The 16,513-nt window shown below is 39.2% G+C and overlaps 1 protein-coding gene across 6 annotated transcripts in view; it reads right to left on the reverse strand.

The window, feature by feature from the left end:
• Positions 1-5,755: 5,755 nt before the first annotated feature.
• The window catches only part of LOC109408897 (potassium voltage-gated channel subfamily H member 8), a 160,966-nt gene continuing 150,208 nt past the window's right edge, over positions 5,756-16,513 (reverse strand). For all 6 annotated transcript variants that reach the window (XM_062851994.1, XM_029872948.2, XM_029872949.2 and 3 more), the window contains 2 exons: positions 6,873-7,092; positions 5,756-6,806 (listed from right to left, as the gene is read on the reverse strand). In XM_062851994.1, coding sequence (XP_062707978.1) covers positions 5,907-6,806; positions 6,873-7,092 — 1,120 coding nt within the window. In that variant the 3' untranslated portion in view covers positions 5,756-5,906. The remainder of the gene's footprint in view (positions 6,807-6,872; positions 7,093-16,513) is intronic.

The raw sequence follows: 16,513 nt of genomic DNA on the forward strand, positions 1-16,513 counted from the left end.
CAGCGATGACTTGACCGATTTGCTATATTATTTGACTAATCTCTTGTCAGAATTTTGTTTTGTGTTCAAATTTCCTCAAGAGCTCTGCATCCGGTGTATTTTTTTCGACTTGTTTACTTCATTGTGAACGTTCTAAATATTTTCACAAGCATGAGAAATCTGCGAGATTCTTATTAGAACAGTATAACATAAAAGGATACATTTTTCGTGTGTTGTCCGTTGTCTCATATTTGTGATCGTTCAGTCTGTACAACCTCTGGTTGAAGACGGTGTAGTCTTTTCAAAGAGAATCTTCATGCATGTCACGTGATATATTAAGGCAAAAATGGTAATTAGTAAAGACAACTCTTAGCTACGAACTGTGGAACTTAAGAATTTAACGTACTGGGAGTGCTAGTATGCGAAATATTCAGAATGATTACAATGAGGCAAATATGTTGAAAAATATTTTTTTAGGTTGCACTGTTGCTGTTGTTGTTACACAGAAACCATAGAATGATTTTTTTTAAACTGTCTGAAAATTGAAGGTTTGCGCAACATATTTTTAAAACAAACCCTGAAAACCGGCTGAGATATGCATGCAGTAATCTTATACAATTTTCATTTGAACCACGTAGATTTATGTATGATGTTTGGGGTAAAATTTTGAACTTTTGCAATGAATGAGCAAATTGAAAAAATGTAATGGTAGTAATGGTTTGAAGGAAATTTGAACGCTCTCATAATGATTTTTTTTCAATTGTTTGAATCTTGAATAACTGCAGAACATGCTACTAGAAGAATTTTGAAAATCGGTTAAGCCATCGCAGAGATACAGCTGATTAAAAATTTTGTTTAAACTAATTCGATCACCGTGCCTGGAGCGCTAGGGATTCTAATATATTCTAATATAAACCACACACATAGATTATGCCTACGGAAATTTTTAGAACGTTTAAATTGGTAAACATATCGAAAAAAATATATCGGTTGCACAGAGGAAATTTGAACACCCCTATAATGTTGAATTGTTTGAACCTTGAAGATTATGATAAGAGAGTTCTAAAAGCATTTTGAAAATCGGTTGAGCCATCGCTGAGATATGTAAGATTCAAATTTTGGTTGCAGCTAAAATTTGATCTCAATTTCGGGAGCTCAAGAGATGTTCAATATATTTTTCTGTGAGATTCACTATAAGCATTCGGTTATCTAATACTATTCTCATTTGAATCACATAGATTTTTTATATTTACGGAAATATTTGGAAGGTTCACAATGAAGAAAAACTGGTCGAAAAAATCGTATCTGCTGCACTGGTATGGAGAAAATTTGACCAGCCCTAGATTATTTTTCATTCATTTATCTGAAACTTGAAGATTAGGACAACATATAAGTAAAAAAAATAATTGAAAATCGGTTAAGCAATCGCAGAAATATAGCTGATTTAAAATGAAGCTTCAACTAATTTTCGACCATCGTGCCTGGAGCGCTAGGGATGTTCAAAATATTTTATTGAATACGATTCCCATTTGAACCATACAAATTATTCATGTCTACGGAAGCGCTTGTATCGTTTACAATTAGGTAAACATGTCGAACAAATTATATCGATTGCACTGTTCTAGAGAAATTTGAACATCCCTAGAATGATTATTGTTCATTTGTTTGAAACTTGAATATTCGAACAAGAGATTGGTAAAAGAATTTTGAAAATCGGTTGAGCCATCGCTGAGATATAACCAATTGAAAATTCAATTGCAACTAATCACTGTGCCGGGAGCGCTAGGGATGTTCAAAATATTTTTCTGTTAGATTAACGATATGTATCGTTATCTTATACTATTTTCATTTGAACACCTCAGATTTATGATGTTTACTAAAATATTTGGAACGTTTACAACCAGATAAACATGTCGAAAAAAAAGTGTATCGGTTGCACTGATCTAGAGAAAATTTGAACACCCCTATAATAATTTCTGTTCAATTATCGGAAACTTTAGGATTCGGACAGGAGATTGGTAAAAGAATTTTGAAAATCGGTTGAGCCATTGCTGAGATATAGTCAATTGAAAATTTAATAGCAACTAGCCACTGTGCCGGGAGCGCTAGGGATGTTCAAAATATGTTTCTGTTAGATTAACGATATCGATCCAGTTACTTCTACTATTTTCATTTGAACACCGCAAATCGGTCAAGTCGTCGCTGACATTTACCCCTTTGGAAATATAGTTACAGCCGAATTTCGATCACAATGCCAGTAGTGCTAGGGGTGTTTAATTTACTATGTAGTTCACAATATGTATCAAGTGAGCTTATGCTATTCTCATTAGAATCACAAAGATTTATGATGTTTACCGAAATATTTAGAACTTTTACAATGATATAAATATTTTGAAAAAAGTTGAACTGTTCAAGAGGCAATTTGAGCACCCCTAGAAGGGTTTTTTTTATTCAAACTTTTGTAATTTGAAGATTCGTACAAGAGATTGGTAATATAATTTTGAAAATCGGTTGAGCCATCGCTGAGATATAAGCGATTGAAAATTTAGTTACAGTCAAGCTTCGGTCATAATTCAAGGAGCACTAGGGATGTTCAACATCTTTTTAATTGAGGTTTACTGCATGTATCCAGATAGATCATATACTATTCTCGTTTGAATAATGTAGGTTTATGAAGTTCAAGGAAATATTTTGAACGTCCTCAATGAAGAAAAAATGGCTGAAAAATATCGTATCTTCTGCACTGATATGGAGAAAATTGGACCACCCCTAGAATATTTTTTATTCAATTATCTGAAACTAGAAGATTAGGACAACATGTAAGGAAAATAATTTTGAAAATCGGTTAAGCCATCGCTGAGATATAACTGATTTAAAATTTAGTTTCAACAAATTTTCGATTATCGTGCCGGGAGCGTTAGGGATGTTCAAAATATTTTATCTTATACTATACCACACACATCCATTATGCGTACAGTAATTTTCAGACCGCTTCCAATTAGGTAAACATTTTAAAAAAATATATCGGTTGCACTGTTCTAGAGGAAATTTGAACACCCCTAGAATAATTTCTGTTCAAGTATCTGAAACTGTAGGATTCGGAGAAGAGATTGGTAAAAGAATTTTGAAAATCGGTTGAGCCGTTGCTGAGATATAGTCAATTGAAAATTTAATTGCAACTAGCCACTGTGCCGGGAGCGCTAGGGATGTTCAAAATATGTTTCTGTTAGATTAACGATATGCATCCAGTTATCTTCTACTATTTTCATTTGAACACCTCAGATTTATGATGTTTTCTGAAATATTTGGAACGTTTACAGCCAGATAAGCATGACGAAACAAAATTTGTATCGGTTGCACTGTTCTAGGGGGAATTTGAACACCCCTAGAACAATTTCTGTTCAAGCATCTGAAATTTTAGGATTCGGACATGAGATTGATAAAAAAAATTTGAAAATCGGTTGAGCCATTGCTGAGATATAGCCAATTAAAAATTTAGTTACAACAAATTTTCGATCCCGGTGCTCCGCGTAACTTTTTTGATCTCGGTGCTCCTAGTGTTAATAATCGTGGAAGTGCTCATAGTACACGGTTCAATAAGTTCGGATACACAGTAAAATTGAATTTATTTCCCATCTGTAATTCAGATTTGCAAAGTGAATGTATTAATTGAAAGCTCACATAATACTGATCAAATACAGTATATGTTTTGAAACAAACTGTCCTTTATCCTTTTGTAATAACTGCAAATGTGTCTCAAGACCCTTTCAACCGGCACGCACGTCTGTCATTGGTATTTCGTCTAGTTTTTATTGAGTAATGGTGTTAAGTTAAATCAAATTAGGTTGTTGCCCTCAGCATTAGTGGTAGCAACTATGGCCATACGAAATAATCTATAAAATTCAGATTGGGTGAAGTACGGACTCATTTTATTTTGATCGTTAAAATTGCTAAAATTGCCGCTGTACCTGTTTTAATGATTTTTGTTTTGTCAAAAAGCAAGGCTGCGTTATATCTCTGTTTAGTCCATCATTATCTTTTCCAAAACTTGATTATATCCCTATTGTGGCAAATTTTAACCAAAATTGGCTTTATATAATGTATTTATGCCTTTTTCATAGATTTAAGCACATTTTGACTAAACTTGCAAATTTATCACCATATCATTACTGAAATAGCAGTGTAATGCTTTTGTCTATTAATTTAGTTATTATAATTTAGTATAGTGAGATGTAAACTCAAAAGTCATCGTTGTTTTAGACTTCTGTAGCTTGAGCAACTTATCGAAAATTATTCCAGCGTGCCGGAGCTAACAAACTTTAGATACATCTAAGGCTTATAAAAAAAAGTAGAAACATACTTTATTCAAAACCATATGCTATATTTGATCAGGGTTATATGACCTTTTAATAAATACATTTACTTTGAAAATCTGAATTACAGATGTGAAATTAATTCAAGTTATATGGTGTATCCGAACTTATTGAACACCGTGTATGTTATCGGAACTGAACTCATCAAGAGGGGCCCGGAAAAGTTGGCCACCTGCCTGCACCGGCTTATAGTCAGATCTGGGAGATCGAACAGCTGGCGGAAAAAGGAGTCATATTGCTCCATCTACAAGAAAGGTGACATGAGTTGGAGTGTGAGAACTTTCAAGCGATATCAGTTGTGGATGTCATCTACAACGTGCTATCCCAGATTATCTACCGTCGCCTTTTACCTAAAGTGATTGGATTTGTGGAATGCTATCAAGCCGGTTTCGTCGGTGGCCACTCGACAACAGTACAACTAATCAGCGTGTTTCAAATCTTCGAAAAAATCTGCGAATACCAGGTCTCAATGCACACCTTGTTCAAGGTGGCGTAATAAGCAATTGGTATGCAGCACGCCATCGAAAAAAAAAACAGCGTTTCAGACAGAACCATCACAATAAAAACAATATTTTTTCTAGTCAAAAAAACTGTTTTTCCATAAATAAATTATATTTTTTCGTACAAATTTTGAAAATGCAATAAACAAAAAATTAAATTATCAGTGAATATAAAATGATGAGCAAAGCCCACTGAATGATTTTCTCTATCTCCGCCGTAGGACTGTTGTCATCGAATCAGTCTATTTTATCTACTTTTACTTTCTCGGTAGTCAAAGGGCTTCAGCTGGGTACTTTACCGGGGCTATATCACTACATCGCACTGAAGCGTCTGCCAGTTTTGGTATTACACCAACCAGGAAGATAGATAAGCTTATCCTTATTCACATTAAGATCTGTACAACCAGATAATCTTGGAAATAGGATGCGGGGGTACAAGGTACTCTTTTGGGGACTTTCCGCGTAAAATTCAGTAAATCTTAAGGTCCCATTAGACGTGACAAATATTTGGCCAAACAAGCCCAACAAATGACCAACACAGCTTGAATCATAGCAACCTTGGATAAATGTCGAACTTCAATGGCAAATATTTGTCATAATGACAAACAGTTTAATGGCCCCTTTACACAACTGGACTTGAATTTTGGTCCACAGCTACATACTGTGCGAATCTGACCATGTATGAAAAATCAATTTAATTGATATAAAATTGACCCAAAATAGGACCCCCTGCACAATGGGTCTCACATCCTACTTCTTACAATTGAAAACTGCTAACTAGACGGCACAAGTAAAAATGGTTGGGGGTTAATATTCATTAGTTGAAGAAGCATACACTTAATTACATACTATTGAAAATATTGTTGGAAAGGTGATATATGAATGTATTTGAAGACACGCGAATTTGCAAAAATACACAAATATTCTACTTTATTGTTCAGAATTAGAATCTTCTCTAAATAGTCATCTACTTCAGAAAATTTAAATTTCATCAAACATCAACTATTTTGTAAGTTATCTTATAACTTAGTTAGATTATTGACTAAATCTTTTCTCAGCTACCGCCCAACGAACGCGATGATGGAAGATTCTTCAAGCCTTTCTCGAGCTTGTCTGCGTCTCCAGCGGAAAAACGATTTTTGGCCGACACTCGTTCCTGCCGTCGAAGAACATGATTGCCAGCTGATTGCTTCAACAATTTGGTATTTTCATCGATAACTATAGAGCAACTGTCTGTGTCTTCCAGAACCCTCGCCATTCTGTCATCCATCAGTAGCGGCACAGTTTCTTGTTTCAGTGGTGTCAGAGAAGATATGTTATTGTTATTAACACTAGTGTTATTGTTAGTGTGAAATTCGGTTGAACTACACTTAATTGGTGGGTAAATTATTCGGTGGTCGCTTCCTTGAATTGATCCATTGGTGTTTGGTTTAAAACTATTAATATTATTATTACTTGATACTTCTTGCACCTTTGATGAGATTGTCTCGCCAGAGCTGGCCGCCTCCGATATGGTATTCAGTGGATATAGCTTAATTTCTTCATTATTAAAAACTGCTTCAATACCTAAAATCTTCAGCACTAGATGTGGATGTGCCAAAACCACCTTCTCCAGCGTTTCGAAATCAATCACATTTTCAGTCTGTGTTGAGCACGATAGTTCTTCTGAATACTTTTGCGACATGATCGACTTCCTGCGATACATATGCTCGGAGTAAGTTTCGGTTCCATTAGGACTGGGTATCCCTTCGCCAAATGCGTTCATCTCACGGCACCACATCTCTGGTGGATGAGAGGAACTTCGAGCCATTGTTGGTTCTGGATCTCGCATGTGACCCATGGCTCCATTCTGTAGATTTGGTATTGACCGGGCTGGTGGAAAATGACCCAAATCGAACTGAGAGTTGATGGTGGAGTACGTCATTTCTTGTAGGGCTTGAATGGCGTTGCGAACCTATGAAAAATCGTGGAATAAAAATAAGGTCTAAAGCTAACCACTGCTCGCAATGGTGTTACTCACCTCCATACTCAAAGCTGCCACGTCGTTATGTAGCGTTGTCACTTGGGTATCCAGTCGTTCTACCGACACTCTTGCTGGATGAGTCTTCTCTTTACTTCTTAGTTCTAAGTTCAAACCTTCGAAGGAATTGTTGGCTTCGGGAGCAGTACACGCGGTGGTGGCCTGCACCGACCGTTGACGTTCCACACGTTCTCGTAAAGCTACCAGAGATTTATTGCGGCTGAAAAAAGTCAGACTGTTAGACGCTTAGTTACGGATGTTAGAAGATCAGGCGATAAATTTAGATCAACTGTACCTCCAAGAGGGTTAAGATTAACTCTTGCTAAAACTGAGACCGTTAACCTGAGCTGAGCAATAACTATCATCCTGTTGGACGATGTGCGAGAATTGGTTTGTAGTCAATCGACGGAGGGATGTACGGGAATATATTTGTGGATATATGTCCCCTTAAACGGTTTGAAACGCCATGAAATTCTCTGAAAACTAAGATCCTCGTAAATATTTCTTGAACTATTTTAAGCACTCCGAAACTCCTTGAAATGACTTGAAACACCTTGAAGTCCTCGTGAACTTTAGTTGAACTCCAGGGAAATTCATATTCACTCTTCTTTGATAAACCGACTCTAGAAAAATGATGCAAATGGGTTGTCTTGGACGAACCATGCAATCTCATCCAGTAAGTGAGATGTGATGCGCCACTCGCCTAGCATTGTGATTCGTTGCTGTTTGTTCGCAAAAATAATATAACATTTTTATAGAATAATTATTTATTATTAATAATAATTATAATTATTAATTATTATTTTGGAAAAAAAAAACATAATATTAGTTGCCACCAATTTAATAGCTCTTCGAAACCCCAAAACCTGAAAGCCCCATGAAACTCACAGGAACCTCTCTGAAGCCAGCTGAATCCACTAAAACTACCTTAAACTTCTCTTTGATCCCCCTGAAAATCCATTTAACTCTACATCTCATTTTTTTAACCCTAAAATCCAAAACTGATTCGATTTATGTAATGAACGATATCACTAGTTTACAGCATTTTTTGAACTCGGTAAGTTGATGATCATTTTAAGTGTAGAATCATGCCCTGATCCATTTTTGTTCATTTTTAAGCAAAGTTGCTCTTTTCATACACATCATTCTCCGTAACCAATTTTCCGATTGAGCTGCAATTTTTACTGTAACACGCTAACATTTTTTTTTATTGTGAGAAAAGTTTTTTATATGTTTAAATGCACAGTATGCGGCAGGAAAAAATGCGAAAGTGCCATTTTTTTTTTCAAGCCTCATTTTCGTCCATTTGACGTTAACCAATCTATGTTTTAACGTTCCATGATCTGTAACAGGCTAATTTACTGAAGTTTTTTTTATTTCACATTTTGGTCACTTACCTTTACAAGACAGCGCCTGAAGCTGAAGACAATATTTTTTTTTAAACCACTAAAAAGTACACAGGTCGCTCAATTCCATATCTGATAAATTTTTTTTTTATTTTCTCTGCAATATCATCATTTAAATGTGCTTATTTTATCTATTATGTAAAACTACATGGCTCTGGATTAGTATGGCTTGGTTTTTCATCGAATTGAACCAATTTTTTTTACTATTTTAGCCATTTTGTTATATGACCATTGGGCGCGCATTGATACCCACTTTTTAGGCTTTCATTATCACATGTTAAAAATCAAATATGTTCATTTTTATTTTTTAGTGCTAGAATATAGACATTGACTGATACACTGTTATGAAAAAATAGTCATATGTATCCCATATTTAGCATGAGATAGCGCCTTGAACTTTTCGCATTTTTTCCTGCCGCACCCTGTATATTGAAAAATTTACAAAGACAAACTTGGTGGTCTAGTAGCTACCGCTTTTGTTTCGTATGCAGAAGGTCCTGGGTTCAATCCCTGGCCCATCCCTTACCTCCTACTTTGTATCCTACTATACATATACTTTCTCCATCCTATCTACACTCTGTTCCATAACTATAGATCCATCCTAAATTTATTTGCTATTTATTCAAAGTGCAACTGATTATTTCATGCACTACACCATGATGATAACCTATGTTCCTTACACATACTACCGTGTAATTTCATTCATGCATATGACATATACTCAGATAAATGAAGAAAATTAAAATCCCTTTGTTTCATGACTATAGATCCAATATATGTAAGTCATTTGTTGTACCTGATCAACGGTTTCAGGTTCTGTGCTCAATTTTATTTCGGCGATTGACGTATTGTTACGTGTAAGCTTCAACTTATAATATGCAGCATGCAACATTGAAATAAAAAATAAGAAAGATTTTGACGCATCAAGACAGGAGTTCAACAGTTTGTAAAATTTCTCGACGTGTAAGCACGAAAAAAAATCATATAAAACACGAACAAGCTGTCTAATCGCACAAAGAGAACAATTATTAGGGATCAACTCGCTAAAAAGTTTGAACCAGATAAAGAAAGAACTGGCACTAGACGTCTCGCGTTTGACAATTTATCGAGTCCTGAAAGAATGTCCACACAAACAACGTGAAAAATCGGAACGAGCTCCTCAACTTTTGAGTCATCATAAGTATTGCGATAACATCCGTCGAGATTAGAGTAAAGTAGGTACTACACACACAAGGTACTACAGTTGACTCTACATCTTGATGTTCTACAGGTTGATATCACTTTATCCTGACATCTTCCTTTCTTTATGCGATCTCGATGGTTTTTGTTCTAGATTTTCTCTACATTTGTCGATAAACTGTTTTTTTTTTACAAATTACTGTACCTGGTTTCCAAGGTGCAAACTGAAGTGTGGAAGGAAAGGTGAAGTCATATCTGTTTGATAAAGGTTTTCTAGTTACAGAGAATTAAGAATTGGTTCATCATTTCGATCTCGAAATGCTTTAACAAATTACAGTGCATTCTGTGCATCTCGATATTTAAAGAAACCATCGATATAGGGGATGACCTTCAAGATGCGGAGAATCAACTGATATTTGTTCAAATATTTATTTGATTGGCTTTAGGTGATCTTTCTGGACGAAAAAAAGTTCAGGTAGAATCGACCGAATGACTTTTTTGTACTGGAGAGATTTACAAAAAGAACCACGTTACTTCTCAAGGAATTTCTCGGGGGTGGCTTAATGGTATGGAGAGGGTTCCGTTGAAAGCACATTCGGATTAAGGAATGGTCGGCTTCTTATCCTGGGCAGAACCCAATTGAGAATATGTAGGGCTGATTTTAAAAGCATTGTATGAATAAAATAAGCCGTACGGAGTCATTCCAGATCTAAATTGTGACGTTTTTTGAACGTAGAATAAAATCCAAGCATCTACTCATAAAAAGTCGTTTAAAAGTACCCTGGATAGGCTTTTTGAGCTTATTGAGAACAAAGTAAGTAGGCTGTTCGAGTCCGTATGAAGTTGATCATCAATATGTAAGGAGAAGCTTTCAGCCCTTACCCGCTGTTACCTGGCAGGGCGGCCTAAAGCAGGGTACCTCCACTTAAAATTCAGATTTCGGATGAAATTAAATAATAAAATATAAATAAATAAATTTTGCAATAAAAACTCTATTATGTACGCCTGACCTGTTTTGCCCCGTTCTCCCCAAGGCACTGGTCGACGTCACTCGTTGGGGCCCTTCGACGATCAGCTGCAGTGGTGGTGGTGAACGAACTCGTTGCTCCACACGGCCTGTGCGAAGCTTCCTTCTTCTTCTTCTTTCTTCTTCTAAACCCTTTGAATGGGCACTTTCGGGTCGCCGAAGCAACCGTCCTTGGCGTTTAGCTAGGGGGAAGAGCGTACTCCTTTATCGGATCCCCCCGACATTGGCGATAAGACGCCGGGCAAATTCACTCGCCGTGAATTGCCCTGGTAGCAACCGCAATTGACTACCACAGGTGGTGAGCCCCTTTACACCTACCTGTCTTCGTCCTCCTTGACGTTTAGCTACACGGGCGAGACTGGCTCTACTGGCTGAGCCCGTGTAGCGAGGACGGTGGGTGTGTACGACACTTGACGGTACCGCCGGGAAGCGAAATCTCCTTGATAATTAGCTTCCCGAATGGCGGCGGTCCAACACCCTTTTCACTGCACTTTTACAGCACTATCACAACGTTCCCGAACCACGGGCCGGCACTTTACCGTCGGAATTCACTTCCCGGATACTTCCGTCGGTGCTGGGGACAACCATCCAGCAATAAGCGGCGCGAAAACGGCACTTTCCCGGTTAAATCCGCGGAGTGGAAAATGATCTCGACCGTTGCGTTGCGTGGTTCGTAACTTTTTTTTCTTCTCGACCAAAACAAAATACCACACACCGCACTCGATTGTTTCTGCTGCTGCTGCTTCTGCCGATGTGTGCAATGAGGGGGTCAAATGACTCACCGATACATTAAGTGCGAGTTTATGTCCCTACATTCTAACTAACTTAATCCAACTAAAAATTTATAAAAATAAAACAAACAAATTAAAATGTTGCAAAACACAGTGGTGTTCACAAATTTAGAACAAAATTGTAACCACGGGTTACAAATATTAACTTCTTTTCTCGATCAGCCTAGATAGCTGTGTAGTGTCGGTAGCGATTGTCTCAATTGGCTAAGAATAACACTACGGACCGCCTGTTCCGGTGGTAAGAATCCACCAACAGGTGACCCCTAATTCATGGTGTGATGCGGCTTTATGCTTACCGTGCCTAGGAATAAATGGCTAGGGGGGTCTAATAAAAACCTAACCGCTAACGGAGCCTGTGGAGTACCAGGGCGCCCTCCACAGTATGTAGCCCTTACTGCGCTAACTGGAGCAATGGTGCAGTGGACCTTGTGTTTCTCCGAGACAATCAGCTGCCCTTCTTTAGTCTCACTTGAGGCTAAATAAGGGCGGGATTATGAAGATGTTGTTAATTAGTTTAAATTTTCACCTATATGGTTTCGCATTATGCGATTTACACAGTGTATTCTGTGTATCCTCGCCTTTGGCGTTTTCCAATCGATACCGATTTGGTTTTATTGTTGCTGTTCTTTGTTGTGCTGTTGTTGCGAAGAGTTTAATCTTACCTAGTTTGGGTAGTGGCTACGGTTAAGATAGCTCAGATCAATCTTCAGCATAAAAGAACAGCAACGATCAATCTTTGCAGACTTATGCAAAATGGTACAGCCCAAGTGGCCTTGGTACAAGAACCTTACTTTCGTAAGGGAAATTTCTATCTAGGAAACCTTGTGAACCCGGTGTTTGCCACTTTCAGTAAACATGAAATGGCAAACTCGCGTGTCATGCCTCGAGCCTGTGTGCTTGTCAACAACGCAATAGTTGCTACACTCATCTCTGAACTAACCACCAGAGATGTATGTGCTATCACAATTGATGTATCTGTTGGAAACCTCAACAGGAAATACGTCTATTGTTCTGTGTATTTACCGCATGATGAACCATCCCCTACGGATGCTTTCAAACAAGTCATCGCATACTGCACTTCAAAAGGCCTTCCGCTAATTGTTGGCAGTGATGCTAATGCTCACCATATCATCTGGGGCAGCTCAGACATTAACTTGAGAGGCTCCAGTTTGATGGAGTACTTAAGTAGTACAGATCTTGCATTATTTAACATAGGCAACCGCCCAACCTTCATGGTATCTGCTAGAGAGGAAGTGTTAGATATAACGCTTTGCTCTAGCAGAATTAGTCACGAGCTGACCAATTGGCATGTGTCAGATGAAGAATCTTTATCTGACCATCGCTACATCTTTTTTGAACATTTAAATGTTACTTCGCAAACATTGCGTTTCAGGAATCCTCGGTCAACAAACTGGGATCTTTATACTGATTTGGTTGCAGCCAAATTTCATGGATATTCACCATCCATTGACACTCCAAGTGATTTAGATGATGCCGTTGATACTACAACGACCTTTATCATGGAAGCTTTTGAAGAAGCATGCCCTCTACGGTCTGTGAAGATCACAAGAGGAACCCCTTGGTGGAACTCTGATCTGGCGAAACTCAGGAAACAATGTAGAAAGAGTTGGAACAAACGACGTTCGGCTGGTTCGGAGGCTTTCAGGTCGCATGGCCTACAGGAAAGCTCTCCGGTCTGCTGAACGATCCGGCTGGAAAAACCTTTGTACAAATGTTTCCAGCTTGAGTGAAGTCAGTCGGATAAACAAAATCCTTGCGAAATCTAAGGATTTCCGGGTGAACGTACTTCGTTTGCCAAATGGCGATCTGACTTCCTCTGATGAGGAAGTTCTGGAATGCTTATTCAGCACACACTTCCCTGGATGTGTAGATATTACATCTTCGGATGATCCTGATGTTTTTTCTTGTAGTTATGATTCTTTAGCTTCGGCTCGGAGTATTGTAACTATAGAATCGATTGAGTGGGCTCTTAATAGCTTTGCTCCTTTCAAATCTCCTGGGGCAGATGGGATTTATCCTATTTTGCTTCAGAAGGGATTTGATTATTTCAAATATGTTTTGAAAAAACTACTTGTTTGCAGTTTTGCTACAGGGTATATTCCCAAATCCTGGAGGGATATTACTGTAAAGTTTATTCCGAAAGTGGGTCGTGCGTCGTATGAAGAAGCAAAGAGTTTCAGACCCATCAGTTTGACCTCTTTTCTTCTGAAATGCTTAGAACGCATTGTGGATCATCACATCCGTGATGTTCATCTGGTCAACGTGCCTCTTCATGTGAACCAACATGCCTACCAATCTGGTAATTCCACTGTGACTCTTTTACACAAGGTTGTTGACGATATCGAGAAAGCATTCGCTCAAAAGCAATCTTGTTTGGATGTTTTCTTAGATATCGAGGGTGCCTTTGACAACGTGCCTTTCGATGCCATATTGGATGCCGCACGGAGTCATGGTATATCTCCAATGACTTCCAATTGGATTCACCAAATGCTCAAAAAGCGATATCTCTTCTCGACATTGCGTCTAGCAGGGATTAGGAAATTGAGTGTTTGTGGATGCCCCCAAGGGGGTGTTACTTGGCGGGTCGGAAGGACCACGCCTAGCGAGCGAGACTCTTAGGGTCGACACGTTTCGCTGGTCAAGAACCCAAGTAAAACACTATTTTGATTTTTAACTATTTCTTTAATTTTTTCAAACTTACTGTGTGTGTGGAGTGTCGGTGTGTTGTGTTGAACTTTGCGGCCGGCCGGAAGTGGAGCACTGGGGGGGGTTTCCTACGGGTGTCCTGGGCGTTTGGAGGACCGACGGGCTTGAACGGGATGCGGCACAACCTTCGCGCTTGATATTGCCACCGGGGTGGTATGGTGGACGATGACCAACGGGCTCAGCGGGGAATGCCGAGGGCTGCGGGTGATTACGGATCGTTCTGGGCGTCGGAGGGTCCTCAATGCCGGACGGGACTTCAGGCTGTCCAGGTAGGCCACTAGCCGAACGGAAAACGCTGTTCGGGCCTCCTAGGTGGCGGACGGGATGCCTTACCGGTGATCACGGGCCTCGATTGGCCACTAACCGGCTGAATAGGCCTATGGTAATGGGTCCTAAAGAAAGTGGGGTTAGACACAGAGCTACTGGGCGTCTCACCAACTGCTGAATCAATTTTTGGTCTGAAGAACCATACCTGATTCTATAATTCACGATTCACGAACTAACTTTCGTTTCTAACTTTAACTGCTGATTATTTTAATCAACGGATCAACGGTTAAATTGACTTTGGTGGTTTGGATTTCTGCGATAACGCACTAGTTGCCTCGAGAGGTCAGAATCGAAAGACTTTGCTCTTGACTATCTTCGACCCAGTAGCCTGTCCCCTTTGCCTTTTCCCAATTTCTCTTTTTCTTTCTCTTTCTGACGTGGATGTGTCATGGCGTCCACTTCTCCCCTTTTTGGCTCATTTTGTGTATGTGTTGTCTTAGATCTGTTCAGTGTTGGGTGCATGTGTGTTAACAAATTTTGTTCTGATTTTTATTAATTATCTCTAACAATTTACTAACTTATAACAAATAACAAAATAACAATTTTATCTAAATTCTACTAACAAATACTAAACAATTAACAAATTTATTCTCAAAAACAACGCAATAAACAAAGTTAGCGTTTCTCAACGGTAACAGGGGAGTCTTATCACCGCTTTTGTGGAATCTCGTAGCAGATACGCTATTGAGGCAACTCAATAATAGCGGTTTTCCTTCTTATGGTTTTGCCGACGACTACCTAACATTGTTAGTTGGTATGTGCATCAGCACCCTTTTCGACCTGATGCAAAACGCCCTTCAGGTAGTTGAGGGTTGGTGTCGCCAATATGGCCTTTCGGTAAATCCGAGTAAAACATCTATTGTTCTTTTCACGGAAAGGCGAAACCGTAATGGCGTTCGACCTTTGCGTCTCTTTGATTCCGAAATCGATGTGACTGAACAGGTAAAGTACGTTGGAGTCATTCTTGATTCCAAGCTTTCCTGGACACCTCACATTGAGTTCAGAATCAAGAAAGCTTGTATGGCCTTCGGGCAATGCCGGCGTACTTTTGGTACAACTTGGGGTCTAAAACCCAAGTATATCAAATGGATCTTCACAACTGTGGTTCGGCCAATATTGGCTTATGGATGTCTTGTGTGGTGGCAAAAGGGTGAAGTGAGAACGGTCCAATCAAAATTGGGCCATCTCCAAAGGATGTGCTTAATGGCGATGTCTGGAGCGTTCTCTTCAACTCCTACGGCAGCGCTCGAAGTTCTCTTTGACGTTGCCCCACTACACATTCATCTCAAACAAGAAGCCCTTTCTTGCACTTACCGGTTACGGGTACTCGGTCTACTAGAGGAAACTCCTGTGAACCGCACATCAACACACACCTCGTTGTTTCCACTTTTGGTGAATTGGGACAAAATTGTCCTTGCTCCAAGTGATCTTACAATTGCTTGTAATTTTCCATATAGGACATTTTCCACGAAATTCCCTTCCCGGGAAGAGTGGACATCTGGTTATCTGGAGAGAAGTACTTCAGACGGCATCGTATGTTACACTGAAGGCTCCCTTCTCGAAGGTCGAGCAGGTGCTGGTGTTTATTCTCGTGAGCTAAGGCTGTATCAGTCTTATTCACTTGGTAGACACTGCACCGTTTTTCAGGCCGAAATCTTTGCTCTTATGTGTGGAGTGCAATCATCACTTCAGCAGCACGTAATGGGCAAAGTAATATACTTCTGTTCAGATAGCCAGGCTGCTATTAAAGCACTTGCTTCGGCCAACTCCAGGTCAAAGATAGTTATCGCTTATCGAACTCAAATCGAGGAGCAAACGCTGTTCACCTTGTATGGGTACCTGGCCATTCTTCCATCGCTGGAAATGAATTGGCTGATGAGTTAGCTCGCACTGGAGCATCACATGACTTCATTGGCCCTGAGCCAGCTATTCCGGTATCCAAGTGTTGGGTAAAGCTTCAGATTGACACCTGGGCTGCCACTCAGCACAAACAATACTGGAATAGTTTGGAGTCATGTCGTCAAACCAAATTGTATAGTGCTGAGCCATCTCTACGGGTGGCGAAGTATCTAACTAATCTGTCTAAGCAGAATTGCAGCATGCTGGTCAAAGCATTGACTGGCCACTGCCGACTCAGCTATCACATGGCGAATATTCAGCAAGCTGATTCATTTGCCTGTGATA

The sequence above is a fragment of the Aedes albopictus genome, chromosome 2 (genome assembly GCF_035046485.1).
Source record: "Aedes albopictus strain Foshan chromosome 2, AalbF5, whole genome shotgun sequence".
NCBI lineage: Eukaryota > Metazoa > Arthropoda > Insecta > Diptera > Culicidae > Aedes > Aedes albopictus.